The 18,855-nt window shown below is 40.8% G+C and overlaps 2 protein-coding genes across 2 annotated transcripts; both read right to left on the reverse strand.

Moving 5' to 3' along the window:
* Positions 1 to 597: 597 nt before the first annotated feature.
* LOC122136733 (osteocalcin-like) lies at positions 598 to 2,743 on the reverse strand. The gene is made up of 4 exons (XM_042721287.1): positions 2,602 to 2,743; positions 2,474 to 2,524; positions 897 to 990; positions 598 to 824 (listed from the first exon to the last, which is right to left on the reverse strand). The coding sequence occupies exons 1-4, from the start codon at positions 2,657 to 2,659 to the stop codon at positions 722 to 724; spliced, it is 306 nt and encodes a 101-aa protein (XP_042577221.1). The 5' UTR covers positions 2,660 to 2,743; the 3' UTR covers positions 598 to 721.
* An 870-nt stretch (positions 2,744 to 3,613) lies between these two features.
* Positions 3,614 to 16,351, reverse strand: LOC109071175 (matrix Gla protein). The gene is made up of 5 exons (XM_042721286.1): positions 16,199 to 16,351; positions 16,025 to 16,102; positions 15,917 to 15,946; positions 15,619 to 15,697; positions 3,614 to 4,139 (listed from the first exon to the last, which is right to left on the reverse strand). Exons 2-5 carry the CDS (start codon positions 16,083 to 16,085, stop codon positions 3,989 to 3,991), a joined length of 321 nt encoding a protein of 106 aa, XP_042577220.1. The 5' UTR covers positions 16,086 to 16,102; positions 16,199 to 16,351; the 3' UTR covers positions 3,614 to 3,988.
* Between the last annotated feature and the right edge of the window lie 2,504 nt (positions 16,352 to 18,855).

Here is an 18,855-nt window from a genome sequence, read left to right on the forward strand (position 1 = left end):
TCTTTCTGAGGGTGGATAGGAGAATCTGGTGATTAATGGTGTCAAAAGCAGCAGACAGGTCCAGCAAAATGAGTACTGAGGATTTTGAAGCTGCTCTTGCCAGTCACAGGGCTTGAGTAACCGAGAGCAGGGCAGTCTCAGTTGATTGGCCGGTTTTAAAGCCAGATTGGTTGCTGTCCAGGAGGTTGTTCTGTACAAGAAACATAGAGAGCTGGTTGAACAGGGGTGATCATATCAGAGAAAAGAGGTTAGACTCGTCATACAAAATGCACACGTAGTGTAGTCATTTAAAGAAATTACTGTGAAATTACATAGGTTACAAATGGCATGGAATTTGAAAACATAACTCAATGTCTATGAAACATCAGTCAATAAAGTTTTTTTTTTTTTTTTTTTTTTTAAAAACAATGGCACATCATTTTTGAACAAAATGTTTATTGCACCCATTGTTGCTTATGAATGAATGAAAATGCATGTGTGAAGTGTAATAGTGAGTGTGTGAGTGTTTTGCTTTGTATAAAGAAACATTTGACAAACAAACAATAATCAGATATGGTTTGATCAGTAGTAGTAAAAACTCCAGACGACACTGCAGTATTGGATTTCATTCTTTATTATTATTTGGTATGGCTTCAGCAACTCCTCTACTTAAGGTTTTTTTTTTAATCATTTTTGACAGATGCTCATAATGCGTTTTGATGCGGGACGCTGCGGTGGGGCTCTAGTAGGGAATGGGCCCGTAGTATGCAGTGTAGGCCGCGATGATGCCGGACACGTCCATCATGTGCTCACAGGCCAGGTTTGCTTCACACACTTCTCTCAAACTGCAAGACAAGAGTGAGAGTGTGTGAGAGAGACTCCACCGCTACTGAGTGTGTGTGTGTGTGTGTGTGTACCTCTCCAGCTGAGCCACAGTCAGGTCTGCAGGTGCTGTTCCTGCTCGCTTCGGTCTCACGACTGTTGAGGCCACGTCTCGTTTCACAAACACACCTGAGAAGAGAGATATGAGTTCACACCTGCATGTATTCTGTTTCAGTCTGGTTTTAGAGCTCTGTATAGCACTGAGTAGGCATTGCTGAAGGTTAGATTTGATACTGTTGACCACAATATTATTCTGAAGCGACTTAAGTGTTGTGGGGTTCAGGGCCTAGCTTTAGAGTGGTTCGCCTTATACTTATAGCGGAGGACTTTATCTGTAAATATTGGGTTATTTACTTCACCCCCTATGCCTATCCATTGTGGTGTTCCTCAGGGATCCATTCTTGGCCCTCTTTTGTTTTCCTGAAACAATTTATTTCTAGTAAAGACCTTGAAATTGTAATTCATGCACAAATTTCCTCTCAATTGGATTACTGTAACTCTTTGTACATTGGCTTACCTCACTCTACACTTGCTCGGTTACATATGGTTCAAAATGCAGCAGCCAGATTCTTAACAGAAACTAAAGAAAAGGGATCATATCTCCCCTGTCCTTGCCTCATTGCACTGGCTCCCTATGAAATTTAGAGTCAAGTTTAAGATCCTTCTTTTTGCATTCAAGGCATTACATAATTTTGCCCCGGATTATATTTGTGATCTCATTAGTCCATATACAGCCTCTAGGTCATTAAGATCTAGTGATCAGTTACTTTTATCTGTCCCCCATTCTCGTTGTAAAACAAAAGGTGATCAACCTTTCTCAGTAGTAGCCCCAAAGCTGTGGAACAATCTTCTCCATCTTCTCCATCACTGGATGCTTTTAAATCCAGCTTAAAGACTTATTTTTACTCTCTAGCATTTAAGTGATGCTGTGTATGTACTTTGAATAATTTAATTGGTGTTAAATTGGTGTTTTATGTATTTACATTATAATTGTTTTTGATAATTGTATTATTTTCCTTTGTCTTTTTTTCTCTTTTAAATTCAGATTTATTTTTTTTTATTGTAAAGCTCTTTGAAACAATTATGGTTGAGTTAAACATTTGCTCCATAAATAAAGTTTGCCTTGCCTATTTAGATGAAGAGGCTCTCTCTCTATTTGTGTCAATTCCTTCTTTTACGGCCAGAGAAGCTCTTTAGCGTAACGGACCATACATTCATCTTGAAAAGAACTGATATAAACTCGCCCTCCGTCATACTCGTTCCCACATATATCTTTGTCATCAATCATTCATGGAATTATGATATTTCTGACTCTAATAGAAGGGAAAATCTCTTCCTGCAAAGTTGAGCTCTAAATAAACACACCTGAAACAGCTGAATGAGATCTTCAGGAACAGCTGATAATTACAGAGGAGAAGAAAGACTGAAACACTGAGAACTGAAAGACTGAAAAACCCAAAACACAGAAAGACTGAAACACCACAGATCAGCACAAGCCCTTGAACAACACTGCATTTACTTTACATTGAGTCAACATATGCAAACCACAGTAAACGCATGCACATACGCACACACACACACACACACACACACCCACACACACACGTCTCACCATCATCTCTGGGAGATTCTGCAGGACTCGCTGATTTAGTGTCAGGAAGACCTACAAGAGAAGAACACAGAGAGAACAATCATACACACATATACACTACACACACACACACACACACACACACTGACCTGCACTCAGACATGCAGCTATCATGCAGCAGAAGATCAGGAGTGTGAGGCTCTTCATGTTTGTCTCCGTGTTTCAGCTGATCTGTGACTGTTTCTCTATGCCACTCACTTTATTTATAAAGTGACATCACAACGATCTGACATCACGATTGGATGAGGAATTAAATGCACACACACACAATCTTCAAATAATGTGATTGCATGTGAGCGGCTCGTCAGTGGAGGAAACCAGCTTCATATAAACATTTCATATAAAGACTTTAATTACAGCTGTTCCTGCAGTGATGATGGTCAGGGCCAAGCGGCTCCTCAGGAATCACCTAGAGCTGGGCACATTCCTCTCATCTGTGTGTGTGTGTGTGTGTGTGTGTGTGTGAGTGTGTGTTATAGTGTGTGTGTGTGTGAGAGAGAGAGAGAGAGTGACAGAGAGAGAGAATGAGTGTGTGTGTGTGTGTGTGTGTGTGTGTGTACCTGATAAAATCTACAAAAATCCTCCCTTTGGGGACGTCTTCATTTGCAAAACTGCTATAAAAATAAACAACGTTTTTTTTTTTTTAATTGTAAAAATGCTAAAAGTTTTTTGTAAGGGGTAGGTTTAGGTGTAGGGTTGGTGAAGGGCGAAAGAATATACAGTTTGTACAGTATAAAAACAAATGTCCCCATTTAGATAAGTAAACATGAGTGTGTGTGTGTGTGTGTGTGTGTGTGTGTCTGCAGGACTCTGGTCGAGGGTTCCGATGCTGAATTAACATGAATGTTTTCTAGCTCTGCTTCTCCAGTCATGCCGCGCTGCTATTTATTCCCGCACAAAACATGCTTTTGGAAAGCAGCTGTGTAATTTCACCGTCTGATTTATGAATCTCTGGAGCACATAGGCCACAAAGTCTGCGAAAGAATTCAGCGATTGCCTCAGAATAAACTGCTTGTACACGTGGATCCCGAGCAACTGACTAAGGTCAGCAGACGAACACCAAATCATGTCTAATAATCAGCAGATGAAAGAAGAGACCGGTTCGGGTTTGCAGGAGTTTAATTGTGATTAACAAATGAACACATCTTCATCACATCAGATTAAAACCACTCATTTCTTGTCTGGAAACATTTTTATCAGACAACTCATTTTTGTATCTATTAAGAAAGGCAGATTATCAAGAAATACAGGCACCATCATGATTTTAGCTTTGAATAATTGCGAATATGTGAGCAAAAGCAGAGTAGTGTTAATATCTGGGCAAATCAGCCCATCGTCAGAGAGTGAGAGGAGGTTAGTAACAAACCCATGACACACAGAAGCACTTATATGTGTGTAAATAGGTGTCTGGGCTTAATAGGTTTTTAAGGCATTAAATTAAGGTTGATTGGTCGTATGCAAACGTGGAGGCGGGGCTCAGTAGCGATGCAGATGTGGGTTGGGCTTGAGCTGCTGAGCGCCGAAGTATGTTTGATAGGCCATCGGTGATCCATAGCGTAGCGCAAACAGATGACATGGCAAATAATCCTCACAGATCTCGACCCGCTGCTCAGCCGGAGACTTCATCCTGAAACACACACGCAAACACAGCGCCTGAGCATCTCAAATGCCTGACGACAATCTTTACAGTTCTTAAAAATGCTTACAGTTTTTGAAACTATGGCTCCGGAACATACACACAACACAAACATAAAATAATTAGCCACATACATGCCAAACTAGACAAGACGTGAAAAAATACAGTTATGCAACTGAACCGAATCAATACTGAACTGACTTGAGCTGTAGAATGTCACTATTGACTTGTTAGAGCTGCTTTACAGCAGAATGTGAATTTGATACTATTGTGAAGCTGCTGTGAAACAATCTATACTATATAAGGCACTTTAGAAATAAAGTTGACTTTCTGACTTGGCTTGTATGCATATTTACTATATATGTGTAACAACCATGTAAAGGCCAGCGAGTAGGTGCTGTGCAGATATGCCTCACTCCCCTGATCTGAAAGTGCCCGCCTCCCACACCGGAGACCTGGGTTCGAGACCCACTCAGAGCAGGCGAGTGGGACCTGTTACATATATGTGTGTGTATGTATGTACTGTTGATATACATACACATAGTATATAGTTATATATATATATACAGTGGTGGCCAAAATTATTAGAACACTAGCATTTTCAGCAACTAAAAATGGTTTTAAGTCAGTTATTTCTATCTTTTGCTGTAGTGTGTCAGTAGGAAATATCAGTTTACATTTCCAAAAATTCATTTTGCCATTAATTGTAATACTCCAGTGATAATTTTGTCTGAGAACAGCCAATGCTCCACACAGAGATCTGATCTGATCATCATCCAGTCTGTCTGAAATGACATAAAGAAACAGAACAAACTGAGACAGAATAAATCCAGAAGAACTGTGGCAACTTCTCTAAGACACTTCAAGAAACCTACCTGCAAAGCTACTGTACTGTTAAAAGTTTTAGGCACTTGTGTAAAAATGCTGTAAAATGAGGATTCTGTCAAAAATAATATCATAAATAGATTTTCTTTATCAATTAACTTCTATTAACTAAATGAAATCAACATTTGGTGTGAGCATCCATTGTATTTAATGCAGCTTTTGCCCTCAGTTTCTCAGGGAGCTTTGCAGGTAGGTTTCTTAAAGCATCTTGAGATGTGTCCACAGTTCTTCTGGATATAGTCTGTCTCAGTTTGTTCTGTTTCTGTCACAACCATCTGCTGGAGTGCCCATGACAATCACTAGAGGGCACTCCTCCTAGATCATTGTCCATTGTTTGTGGACTTCATTTCCCTTTACCCTTCCCATTTCTATTAGTTCTTATTGTTCCCAGCTGTGTGTCGTTTCTTTTATTAGTTACCCTATAAATACCATGTTCTATTAGACATTGTTTATTTCAGTATTGTGTTTGGTTACCTTCTGCACTGTTACTTTGTGTTTGTGGACTCTGTTTTGTGGATAATTTTTTGCTAGTGGCTCTGTTTTTTGGATCATTGTTTGCAACTACAACAAAGCTGCAATCGCATCTTCAATTTTGTCTCAAGAGTATTTCGTGACAGAATACTGAAGCCACTTCAGATCCAGCAGCTAGTCAGCCTTCATTGACTGTGGGACATTAGGATTCTTCCTCCAGCTTCTGAGAAGGAGCAAAAAGCATGACTCCAGATGTAGACTGCACTACGTCAACATTTGTTGAGAGTAGAAGGCCTTGCACAGACTTTTTGGACTTGGGCAGTGGAACTGGAACTTTGTGATTCTGAGTGTAACAAGGTTTTTAATGAATGCCTTGATAACCCCTTGCCTCTGTGCGAGATGGAGGGACTTAGGATTCTTGATTATTGGGGTTTCATTGACTATCTCTGGACTACCAGGCCAGTCTGTGCCCATTGCAGTGCTCCCGAAGATGCCCAAGAAGGCTACAACACCTGCAGAAAATAGTGAAGCTTCACTATCTCTGATTCGTAAATGAAGCTCAAGAAGGAGGAGGACTGCAAAGTCTGCTCCTGTGGTCCCTAGTCTGGTGGTCCTGGAGGACTTGACTCCGGTGGTCCCTAGTCTGGTGGTTTTGAAGGACTTGTGTGGTCCCTAGTCTAGTGGTCCTGGAGGACCCGACTTCAGTGGTCCATAGTAAGGTATTACTGGAGGACCCAACTCTGGTGGTCCTTGAGGACTCTTGTGGTCCCTACTCTGGTGGTCCTGGAGGACCTGACTTTGGTGGTCCCTAGTAAGATATTACTGGGGGACCCAACTCTGGTGGTCCCTAGTCCGGTGGTCCTGGAGGACCCGACTCCGGTGGTCCTTGAAGACTCCTGTGCTCCCTAGTCTGGTGGTCCTGGAGGACCCGATTCTGGTGGTCCCAATTGCGGTGGTCCTGGAGGACCTGACTGCAGTGGTCCCAATTCCAGTGGTCCTAGAGGAAGCAAATCCAGTGGTCCCTAGTCTGGTGGTCCTGAAGGACCCGAATCCAGTGGTCCATAGTCTGGTGGTCCTGAAGGACCCGACTCCCATAGTCTGGTGGTCCTAGAGGAACCGACTCTGGGTGGTCCCTAGTCTGGTGGTCCTGGAGGACTCAACTCTGGGTGCTCAATGGTCTGGTGGTCCTGGAGGACCCGATGTGATGTGCCTCTAGGCTCGTTCTGCTTTAGCCGGCTGTGGGGAGGGATTTAAGGTTTTCTGTTATTTTCGGTTGCTTTGTTGTGATTATTTTTTTGCTTTATGCATTAGTTTATTTCTGGGGTTTTATGTTTTGCAGGCCTGTTTGTTATGTTGGAATGTGTCTTATTTTGCGTTAACCTAGATTTTATTTACTTTTCCGTAGTGTGGTTTTTACATTTAATTATTACGAGTTGTAAACTTTTTTTTTTGTTAATAAATATTTGTTAATTAATTTGCGTTCTCATTGCCTCCCTCATTTGTCATGGCTCTGAGCCATGACAAATATGGCGGCTCATCTGGCCGCTGTAATTAAGAACACCAGTTTGTCCTTTTTCTTTATCTCTGACTCCACGAGCGAGGGCTCTGTGCATGTGTCATTTAGTCTGTTTGGGAGACCGCCAAAACCACCACCGATACAGGGAATGCATAGAGTCACATTTCCAGCTCAATGACTCCCGACACATGTGGCAAGGACTAAGAACCATCTGTGCCTTTGGAAATAAATCCTCTGCAGCTGTGAGAGCAGAACTGTCGCTGGCTGACATGTTAAACTCTTTCTATGGCCGCTTTGAATGCAACCGCGGCAACGCGAGTCTGCCGATCAGTGCGGCAGTCAGAGCAGCGATAATCATGTGATCACCCTGTCTGAGGACGAGGTTCGGAGGGCTCTAAAGTGAGTGAACGTCAGGAAAGCAGCCGGACCTGATGGGATTTCTGGCCGTGTTCTGAGGTCCTGCGCTGATCAGCTCGCTGGTTTGTTTACATCTATTTTTAATGAGTCCCTTGCTACCTCGGTGGTTCCCACATCCTTCAAAAAATCTGTCTTCATCCCTATACCTAAGAACAAAAACCCCTCTTGCCTGAATGACTATCGTTCGGTTGCCCTCATGTCAACAGTCATGAAGGTCTTTGAGAAACTTATAAAGAACAACATTTGCTCCTCCATCCCTGATACTTTGGACCCTCTCCAGTTTGCCGGGTGCCCCAATAGATCCACTGAAGATGCCATCTCTCACATCCTGCACTCTTCTCTCACACACATTGACAGCAGCAATGGGAACTATGTAAGGCTGCTATTCATCGACTATAGCTCAGCTTTCAATACTATAGTCCCCATCAAGCTAGCTTCTAAACTCATGGACCTCTGCCTGAATTCTTCACTATGCAACTGGATTCTTGATTTCCTCACCGGCAGACCTCAAGTGGTGAAAGTTGGCCAGTACACCTCCAACTCCATCACCCTGAATGTGGGAGCTCCACAGGGCTGTGTCCTGAGTCCCCTGCTCTACTCTATCTACACACATGACTGCGTGTCTTCCCACAGCTCCACTTCTTTAATCAAATTTGCTGATGATACTGTGGTTCTGGGCCTCATTTCCAACAACAATGAAGCCGCATACTTGGATGAGGTAGAGAAACTCACATCATGATGCCAGGACAATTGTCTCTCTATGAATGTGAGTAAAACTAAAGAGCTGATTGTGGACTTCAGGAAGAGACAGCAGCAGCCTTACACTCCTCTTATGATCAGCGGGACCCCTGTGGAGAGGGTGAGCAGCTTCAAGTACCTCGGTGTACATCTCAGAGAACCTGACTTGGACTTCACACTTCCAAACTCAGATTAAGAAAGTCAGGCAAAGACTGTACCATCTGCATCAGCTGAGAAAATTCAGGGTCTCACCAGCAATCCTGAAAACTTTCTATTCAGGGGCCATAGAAAGTGTATTGACTCAGTGTATCTCAGTGTGATATGGGAACAGCTCCAGTCAAGACTGCAAAGCACAGCAGAGAGTTGTGCGCTTAGCTGAGCGCATCACAGGGTCTGCTCTCCCCTCTCTGCAGGACATCTACCTCAAACGCGGCAAAAGCAGAGCTGTTAAAATCATGACACAAATCACCCTGGTAACTCTCTTTTCATTTTGCTGCCACCTGGTAAGTGCTTCCGTAGCCTGATGGCGAAAAATGAGAGACTTAGGAGGAGCTTCTTCCCCCCCGGCCATCAGGCTCCTAAACTCAAACTCAGTCTCTTAAACTCTACATGACTTTAATTAATTATCAGTAAGATACTGAATATACTGACATTGACACTTGCACACAGCAATTTCTATAATTTTTATTTTTATTTTTTTTTTTTTTTTACCTCTATTGCTGCTATGTAAATACCTTGTACAACCTGTCTGCACATTCTCCTCTTGTACATTCCTGCTCATCTTAATATTTATTAAGTCTACAGTATACTGTCCTGCACATTTTTTTTATAAGCATCTTATTTTATTCTAATTTTTTTTATCTTACTTTTTCCATATCATATTTTTTTGTATAATTTTCTTGTGTTTGTGTTCTTTAATAATTGCACTGTCCATGGAGCCTTACATTTCACTGCTGGTCATATACTCTCCATATAACCATGTATATGACAAATAAAAATCTTGAATCTCGAATCTAATGAACAGTCAAAACTATTACACCCTACAGCATACTCCCACAATATGTTATGCCACACACTGCACTTTAACTTCAACAGTTCAACACTGGACTATACATAAACATTTACATTTAATCATTTAGCAGATACTTTTAGCGACTTACAAATGAGAACAATAGAAGCAATCAGACCAGTGAGAGAACAACAACATTACAAAACTGCCATGACAAGTCTCAGTTAGTCTAGCACAGAACACGTAGCTGTGTTTTTTTTTTTTCAAGAATAGAATAGAATAGAAAAGAAAAGGTAAGGGCTAGTATTAGTTGGTCAAGTGCTGGCATAAAAGGTGTGTCTTTAGATGTTTTTTGAAGATGAGTAAAGACACTTGAATTGAGATTGGGAGGTCATTCCACCAGCCGGGCACAGTCAAGAAAAAAAGAAAAGGAGAGTGATTTTTGAACCTCTTTGGGATGGTGCTACAAGGCACCATTCACTTGCAGAACGCAAGCTTCTGTAGGGCAGATACGTTTGAACTAGTGAGTTCAGGTATATTGGTGCCACGCCAGTGGTCGTCTTGTAGGCAAGCATCAGTACCTTGAATTTGATCAAGCGGCTACTGGTAGCCAGTGTAACCTGATGAGGAGAAGAGTAACGTGAGCTTTTATTGGCTCATTGAATACACACTGCATTTAATACAATAATCTACATGCTACCACTGGATACCATCCAATGCACATCCATGACATTTTGTGTATGCAGTTCATTCATGTATAATCTGTTGCACCTTAGCATATTTTTATGCATATATGTCTACATAATGTAGAATGTGTACATACTGTGTATAGTGTATAATGTGTAGTGCTAACTCTATGTATGTACATATTGCGTATAATGTGTAGTGCTAACTGTAAGTATGTCTAATAGTACACTGTGTGTACTGACTGCACTGTGCGTATTGCACATTGTCATCTGTTGAAGTCTGTATGGTTGTATGCAAATTGTTTCTGAAATTTATGGAGCATGCTCCCAAGAATTTCAATCACCAAAGCACATGTGCTATGGTGATGTGACAATAAAAGTGACTTGACTTGAATGACTATTCGAAAGATCAGTTATAAGCACTCACAATTCATTATAATGTTTGTCTTTCTGTTGCTGATAAACGGCTGTTTGGAGTTTGAAATCGATTTTGATATCTGCTTTGGTTGAACAAAATGTACTTCAAGCTGAGCAGATAGTGTCGACCGTTCAGGCTAGCAGAATATTTTTCTTTCTTATGAGCAACAGAAAGATTCACTTTTGATAGAAACAAAATCTAAGGAAAAAATACAACAGCAAAAAAATAAAAAATAAATAAAAAAAAGCAATGTATGAAGTTGAAAATAGAAAATTAGAGCTTGAGAGCTATAAATTGGATTTGATTAATGCAGGGTAATTTTCAAAGGAAGCCAGAAGATTGTCTGCTGAGGGTAATGAGGATGATTGGCATGATTTTGATGTGGTCACAAATTTACGACTTGTGCCCAAATTTGATGAAAAGGATATTGATGCGTTTTCTCTTTGTTTGATCTTTGTAGCCACCAGATCCAGTATGTATCCAGATCAGATGGTCACTGCAGTCACCCGGATCCAGTACGTATCCAGACCAGATGGTGGATCAGCACCTAGAAAGGACCTCTACAGCCCTGAAAGACAGCGGAGACCAGGACAACTAGATGAGCCCCAGATAACCTGTAAAGACTTCGTCTCAGATGACCAAAGGGACAAGACCACAGGAAACAGATGATTCTTCTGCACAATCTGACTTTGAAGCAGCCTGGAATTTAACTGCTGGTGTCATCTGGTCAGAGGAGAACTGGCCCCCGACTGAGCCTGGTGTCTCCCAAGGATTTTTTCTCCATTCTGTCACTGATGGAGTTTTGGTTCCTTGCCGCTGTCGCCTCTGGCTTGCTTAGTTGGGGACACTTCATTAACAGCGATATCGTTGACTTGATTGCAAATGATTGCACAGATACTATTTAAACTGAACTGAGCTGCATGATGACATCACTGAATTCAGTGATGAACTGCTTTAACTGTCATTTTGTATTATTGACACACTGTTTTCCTAATTAATGTTGTTCAGTTGCTTTGACACAATCTGTTTTGTATAAAGCGCTGTATAATAAAGGTGTCTTGACATGTGAATCTCTCATTGCCAACAGAGAGAGATGAACTATACATGTGGCAAGCGGTGCTCTGTTTTATAGCAGGAGAAGCCATAACTCACCATGTTTGATGAATGATTCTTACCACAGATGTTTGATGAACTTGTGAAAAAAACGGAGCGAGAGAGAGGAGAGAAGAAAAGAAAACAGCGATAGGCACGAATGGAAACGCTAATGACAAGCTAACGAATGCTAACGCGCTGCACTCACGGATTTAGAATAAAAGCGAACGATCAAATTAATCAGATTAGATTGATAGATAATATCAGAAATATGGTGGGAATTAAGTTATATTTTATCACTTTAAACAAGAGAGTGAAAGTAAGATAGAGATTCTACAGAAAAATACTATTTTACTTAAAAATACTAAAATACTTAATCTGTAGGCTAAGAACATTTTTAAAAGAATCATGTATAATTGGGAAAACTGTTGATAGATGGCTAGGTTAGAAGTTAAACTTTGAAACTGCTAGTTATCTTTTTTGCTCAAGATGAGAACGTTTTTGATTATTAGCAGCGTTTTGATTATAAGCGGTTTAATTAAAATATGAAAATAGAATTTAGGAGATTCAAGATTTGAGATTTTATTTGTCACATACAAGTTATATGACATACAACAAGCAGTGAAATATAGGTCTGGTATACTCTTTTTAGACTGTGCAAAAAAAAGAGTAAAGTAAATACAAATAATGAAATATACAAAAAAATAATAAAAAAGAAATGAAAACACAAATAATGAAATATACACAATATATTAAACTGCTACACAGATGATGTGCAAAGATGTAAACAATGTGTATTGAGAATGAGTTGCATAGCTAGCTTATCTCAAAAAAGTGCAGTGTGAAGAGATTTATTGGGTAACCTTACACTACCAGAGTCTCTAAAGTGCAGTGTGTTTAATGTCCATATTTAGTAGTCTGATAGTGTGAGGGAAGAAACTCCTTCTGAGCCTCTCTGTTTTTGCTATCAGACTGCGGAAGCGTCTGACTGTAGCAGATTAAACAGTGGGTTTCCAGGGTGGGTGGAGTCTTTTAGGATTTTAACAGCCCTAGATTTACATCTCCTGGTGTGGATGTCTTGCAGAGAGGGGAGAGATGTTATGGAGATGCGCTCAGCTGATGAAATGCTATGTTTAAATATATTTTTTTTAGACCCGATATAGAAAGTTTTCAGGATTCCAGAGGAAACCTTGAATTTCCTCAGGAGTCTCAGATGGTACAGTCTTTGTCTGGCTTTTTTAACTTGAGCTTGAATGTGATTAGTCCAGGTCAGGTAATCGGAAATGTGTACACCAAGGTATTTGAAGCTGCTCACTCTCTTCACTGGGGTCCCGTTAATGATGAGTGGGGTGTAGAGACAGTGCTGCCTACTCCTGAAGTCCAAAACCAGCTCCTTGGTTTTGCTGACACTCAGAAAGAGACGGTTTGCTTGCCACCATGATGTCAGACTCTCTACCTCATCAAGGTAGGCAGCCTCCTGTTTAGGGTTAGTTGTTGGAGATGAGGCCCATCACCACTATATCATCTGCAAACTTGATAACAGAAGTTGAGGTGTGAGAGGACACACAGTCATATGTGTAGAGGGAGTAGAGCAGCGGGCTCAAAATACATCCTTGTGGTGCTCCTGTACTCAGGGTGATGATGTTGGAGGTGGTCTGACCCACCCTCACTACCAGAGGTCTGCATGATAGAAAATCAAGAACCCAGTCACCGAGGAAAAACCTGAAAAAAATAGTATTGTTTTCTGCCACGTGGCACACACATGGAACTAAATGTAAAATTACAATACATGTAAAAAGATGTTTTTTTTTTTTTTGGATCTCTGCTCGGAAAATATAGAGGCCGTGCCTCTCGGAAATTTAATTGAATACCCCCTTACTTGTATCATAAATAAATGCTTTATTTGTATGGTTTTGTAATATCTGTATTTGGGAATTTCCTTATTTGTCATGGTAGATTGGACTCTTATTACAGAATTTGATTACAGAAAAACTTTTAAACAGGGTAGTTGTAAAGTTGTTAACTTTATTTTTATTAATAAATATTTGTTGATTCATTTTTCCATTCTTGTTGCCTCCCTCATTGGTTGCTGCTCTGAGCCGGCCGCGACACCGACTCCAGTAGTCCCAAGTCCAGTGGTCCTGGAAGACCTGACTCCGGGGGTCCCTTTTTCCGGTGGTTTCATTTTTTTTTTTTTTTAATTGGTTTCATATACCCGACTCCAGTGGTCTCAGAGGTCCCTATACAGCTGCCCGATTTCACTGCTGCTGCCATAATTAAGAAAGCTGCCTTTGACTTTCACCTGTGGGCTGTTCTGTATGCATGGACAGCTTCTGAGTCCACCCAAGAGCTCGCACCAGTCCAGGAGCCCTTAGAGTCCGCTCTAGTCTATGAGTTCACTTCTGAGCTCACTCAAGTCTATGAGTTAATTCCAGTCTATGAATCTGCTCCAGAGCTCATTCCAGTCCAGGAGTCTGCTCCTGAGCCTGCTCCAGTTCCTCCTGGAGTGGCGATTTCTGCTGCAGAACTTCCCAAGGCAGAACTTCCCGATGTCCACTTCAGCTCCTCTCTGGGCAGTGGTGCCCACTCCTAAACTCACGGTCTAGGACACCGTTGCTGGACTCTCTGTCTACCCTGTTATGGCCATAAAGGCTGTTACTAACCTCTCTGTGCTCTTCACTGCAGTCCTGCCTGATCCACCAGGGGGTCATCTGCCTTGTCAGCTCCACTGGAGTGATCTTTACCTCCACCCTTGCTGCCTGCCATGCTCCTGGCCCCGCCCTGGCCACCCGGTCTGTCTGCCCCGCCCTGGCCTCCTGGTCTACCTGTCTCTAGGCCCTTTTCCACTACACAGCCTGGGCCACCATCCCTCCCCCTTGTCTGCCGTGGTTTCACCTCCCTCCTGGATTTCTCTGCCTTTTGGACCGCTCCTTAAAGCTGGGGGTCATGTCACAGCCACCTGATTTAGTGCCCATGACAGCCACTAGAGGGCACTCCTCCTGGATCATAGTACACTGATTGTGGACTTCATTTCCCATTAACCTTTGTTCTGTGTTTTAATTCTTATTGTTTCCAGGTGTGTTTCATAACTCTTATTAGTTCCCCTATATATATCATGTTCTGTTTAGCCCTTGTTTGCTTCAGCATAAAATAATAATAATAAACTATATATATATATATATATATATATATATATATATATATATATATATATATATATAGCGTTTTGTTACCTTGTGCACCTGTTACTTTTTTGCTTGTGGAATCTTTTTTTTTGGATTATTTTGTTTTTTGCCTGTGATTTCTACCAGTGGTTCTGTTTTTATGGCAAAATGAATGTTTACTGACACACTACAGCAAAAGACTGTATGTACATTTTTCAGCTGCTGAAAATACTAGTGTTCTAATAATTTTGGCCACCACTGTATAAATATACACTGTAAAAAGGAATGCAAGGGGATACAAATATTTCTAAGTGAAAAAAGCTGTAGATCATCAGTAAATAAGTGTTTAAAAAGTGTTTCAAATTGCTATGTTCTGAAAACATCAGCTGCTTTTCATAATAAATACTATATCAGGTCCAAAATAAAGTGAAAAAAAATCTTTAGTTTATAAGTGTATATAAATTGTTTTGAATTGACTTGTTGTCAACTTTTGTCAAAATATGTATATTTGGTCCCATGAAGTCAGCTAAATCTGACAAAACCTCCATTTGAGGACACTTCTTTGTAAAAACAATATATAAATGAAGTAAATGTTTTTAGAATATTTTTGTTTTAAATGTAACAATGAAGTCAGTGTTCTATGAGGGTTTGTTTGTAGTATTTATAACTAACTGTATATAAAAACGCATACCTGTGGAATGTCCTGTTAGACAGTTGTGTGTGTGTGTGTGTGTGTGCATGTATGAGAGAGAGAGTTTGTGTGTGTATAATTTTTTTTTGTTGTTTTTTTTGTTGTTTTTTGTTTGTGAGTGTGTTTGAATGTGTTTGTGTGTGTGTGTGTATAAGTATGTGTGAATGTGTTTGTGAGTGTCTGTGTGGGTGTGTTTGAATGCGTTTGTGTGTGTGTGTGAGTGTGTGTGTGTGTGTGTGTGTGTGTGTGTGTGTAGTGTGTTTTTAATGTCTGTGAGTGTGTGTATGTGTGTGAGTGTGTGTGAATGTGTGTGTGTGTGTGTGTGTGTGTGTGTGTGTGTGTGTGTGTGTGTGTGTGTGTGTGTGTGTGTGTGTGTGTTGTACCTCCTGTAGATGTACTGGTTGTAGATCGGATTTCGTGGATTCCTCATGAAAGCGTTCGCCTGATATGGATTCACAAATACTGAAATAAAACAGATACACATAAGATACAGTAATATGGTATTAATGAACGTCTATGTCAAATGAATTCAGTGTTTCATCAAACTGTCTCATCACAGCATTGATCTTGAGCTGATTTTAGACACAGAAGTCCAGCAGCCATTCTTCAGCTTCACATAAACACAGATGTGCTCCACGGAGCCAAAGCAAACAGAGACAGAGGAGAATGGTGAACATTTACCCTCGAATGACTCACGGCTCTCCTGAGAATCTGCAGGGAGAGAGAGACGTCTGTTAGTGTGCATGTGTGTGTGTGTGTGTGAGAGTCTGCTGAGATCTTCATACACACCATAACAAGCGCCGAACACCAGAGAAACACAGAGAAACACACAGTGAAGAGTGACACTCATGACTGCAGCGGATCCGTCTGAAACACACAAAACAACATGAAACACTCCGAGACTGTATGCAGAGAAATGTCAGACATCTGCTGGTCTTATGTAAAGCTGGCTGATGGACACACCTGAAGAGCTGACTCTGTCTGTGGATCTTCTGCTTCAATCTCTGGTTGTTTTTCATGATTTTCCAGCTCTTATAAACACTTCACACCCTCCACCCCGAGCTCTTTCCACCGTCACACTGTTAAACACCCACCCACACACACACACACACACACACACACACACACACACCACACACACACACACACACACACACACACACACACACACACATTCAGACGGATGACTTCACAGGTGTGGGAGCGTGTTTGTGGCATATCTGAAGTCAGACAGCTAGAATAAACAGACAGACAGCTGTGAGCTGAGAGAAGACTCAAATGCACTGGTTTTGCTGGTTAAGATGGTGAGTTGAGTGTGGTTAAACAAGCTGACCAGACAAACTATTGCTCAACACCCAAAACACACAAGCCATGAGCCACATGCTTCGCCTCCTCAAGCTCTTTGAAAAACAACTGAAGCGATTCGTCAAGGACAAACACTGAGCAATAGAAACCAGAGACACTTTAACATGGAAATATTGAGCGTTTCATCTTCCATCACTAGATCATGTCTGTCTCTGTCTGACAGGTTTTCTCTGTCCTTCGCAGTTCAACAGGTTGCTGTGGTAAATATCTGACACACACTCGAGACTCAGAGCTCAGCCCACAACACACACTCTCTCTCTCACTCTTACTCACACTCTCTCTCTCTCACACACACACACACACACATACTGTCTTTGTACTTTCATGACGTGCTCCTGCTTTTTGGCTGCAGTGTGTGTGTAGGCGTGAATCATGAGTGTTTGGGATGTTTGATGGGAGATTGAGATACACTTAGAGACTCTTTCACCTAGATATCACACTATAGAGACTGTGTCTGTTCCCTGAACTAGAAAATACAAAAAACATCCAAACCAATTTTTAAGAGCAACAATTTAATTGAGGTTCAACAAATAAAAAACAGATGCAATACGGTTAAACAAATGATAAAGCTTGGCTTATTGGATATCAGGTCAGGATTCTACGAAAGCACTTTTTGTAAATAATATGATCACTGATCATAATCTAGATGCACTCTGTTTGCACCTGAAACCTGATGATTACATTATTTTAAATGAGTCTACCCCCCAATATTACTGTTATAAAAATTAGCCACATCCAAGAGGTAAAGGGGGAGGTGTTGCTTCAATTTATATCAATGTTCTCAGTATTTCTCAGAGGGCAGGCTTCAAGTATAACTCGTTTGAAGTAATGGTACTTCATATAACATTATCCAGAGAAACAAATGTTAATGATAAATCTCCTGTGATGTTTGTACTGGCTACTGTATACAGGCCACCAGGGCACCATACAGACTTTATTAAATACCAGGGGCGATTCCAGGTTTTTCATTTTAGGGGGGCTCAGCCCCCAATGAGGGTATATATATAAAACAACGTTTTATAAAGCATGTGTTTATATGTGCTTTATTTTCTCTGGGGGAAACAACTGTGGTGTGATGAGGGGTGAACGCAGTGAAATACATGTGGAACTGATTGCTACCCCATGATATTTTTTGTAGACTGTATTTATGACAAAGAACTGCACATATGATATTATAACAATCTATCGATAAACACACCTTGTCCTCTGTTTCTCGCTCTGTGCCGCTGAGGTCTGGATTGAAGAACGCGCTAAAAGACGGGGAGGAGCCGATCGAAGTCTGCCGCCGTTTTTATATGAGATTTAAAGGGGGACCGGGGCGATCACAAATTCGTGTACAGTTTATGTAATCTCAAAATTTTAGGGGGGGCTGAGTGGTCATTTTAGGGGGGCTATAGCTCGATTAAAATCAACCTATAGCCGATTACAATCTTCTTATGGCCCCAAAAATACCCTTAGACTCCAGAGGTGCAGATAAAGTTTTAATTGTTGGTGATTTTAATATCCATGTTGATAATGAAAAAGATGCATTGGGATCAGTATTTATAGACATTCTGAACTCTATTGGGGTTAGACAACACGTCTCAGGACCTACTCATTGTCGAAATCATACTTTAGATTTAATACTGTCACATGGAATTGATGTTGATGGTGTTGAAATTATGCCGCCAAGCGATGATATCTCAGATCATTATTTAGTTTTGTATAAACTTCATATTGCTAAAACTGTAAATTCACGTTTATTTGTATAGCGCTTTTTACGATACAAATCATTGCAAAGCAACTTTACAGAAAATTAAGTTTCTACAATATTTAGTAGTAGCTTATCAGTGATGACTGTCAGTTTATGTGCATATGGCAGAAATGTTCAGAAAAATCAATAAAAGACGTAAACAAACAGAAGATTAACACTATTAACAGCAATTATGCAATTAAACTTATAGCAAAATGTGGTAGTTCTGTATGTTGTCTCTGGGTTAGCATCATCTGAGGTCCTCTGAGGGGTTGGCATCATCTCTTCTCAGGTGTTCTGGATCCAGACTGCAGCTTGTGTAAATCCTAGGCCGAACAGAGAAACAAATATAGACATAATAAGCGTAGCTGCTGTTCCAGCCAAGTAAAATTAATTAGTTTAACCCAAGCTAAAGAATAATAATGCGCATTTGATCAGATATAACTGCAGTCCAAAATTATGAGATGCATTATTTGAATGCTTGGCCAAAGAGGTGTGTTTTTAATCTAGATTAAAACAGAGG

This window comes from Cyprinus carpio, chromosome B3 (assembly GCF_018340385.1).
Source record: "Cyprinus carpio isolate SPL01 chromosome B3, ASM1834038v1, whole genome shotgun sequence".
NCBI classification, from domain to species: domain Eukaryota; kingdom Metazoa; phylum Chordata; class Actinopteri; order Cypriniformes; family Cyprinidae; genus Cyprinus; species Cyprinus carpio.

Bases quoted from the DNA above. Each gene is read 5' to 3' on its own strand.
- LOC122136733 (XM_042721287.1), bottom strand. From the start codon at position 2,659: ATGAAGAGCCTCACACTCCTGATCTTCTGCTGCATGATAGCTGCATGT. The intron at 2,525-2,601 runs GTCAGTGTGTGT...CTTCTCTTGTAG, and splicing joins AGCTGCATGTCTGAGTGCAG to GTCTTCCTGACACTAAATCA. The intron at 825-896 runs GTACACACACAC...CTTGTCTTGCAG, and splicing joins ACTGTGGCTCAGCTGGAGAG to TTTGAGAGAAGTGTGTGAAG.
- LOC109071175 (XM_042721286.1), bottom strand. From the start codon at position 16,085: ATGAGTGTCACTCTTCACTGTGTGTTTCTCTGTGTTTCTCTGGTGTTC. The intron at 15,947-16,024 runs GTGTGTATGAAG...CTCTCCCTGCAG, and splicing joins GGTGTTCGGCGCTTGTTATG to ATTCTCAGGAGAGCCGTGAG. The intron at 4,140-15,618 runs GTACAACACACA...TGTGTGTTTCAG, and splicing joins AACCAGTACATCTACAGGAG to GATGAAGTCTCCGGCTGAGC.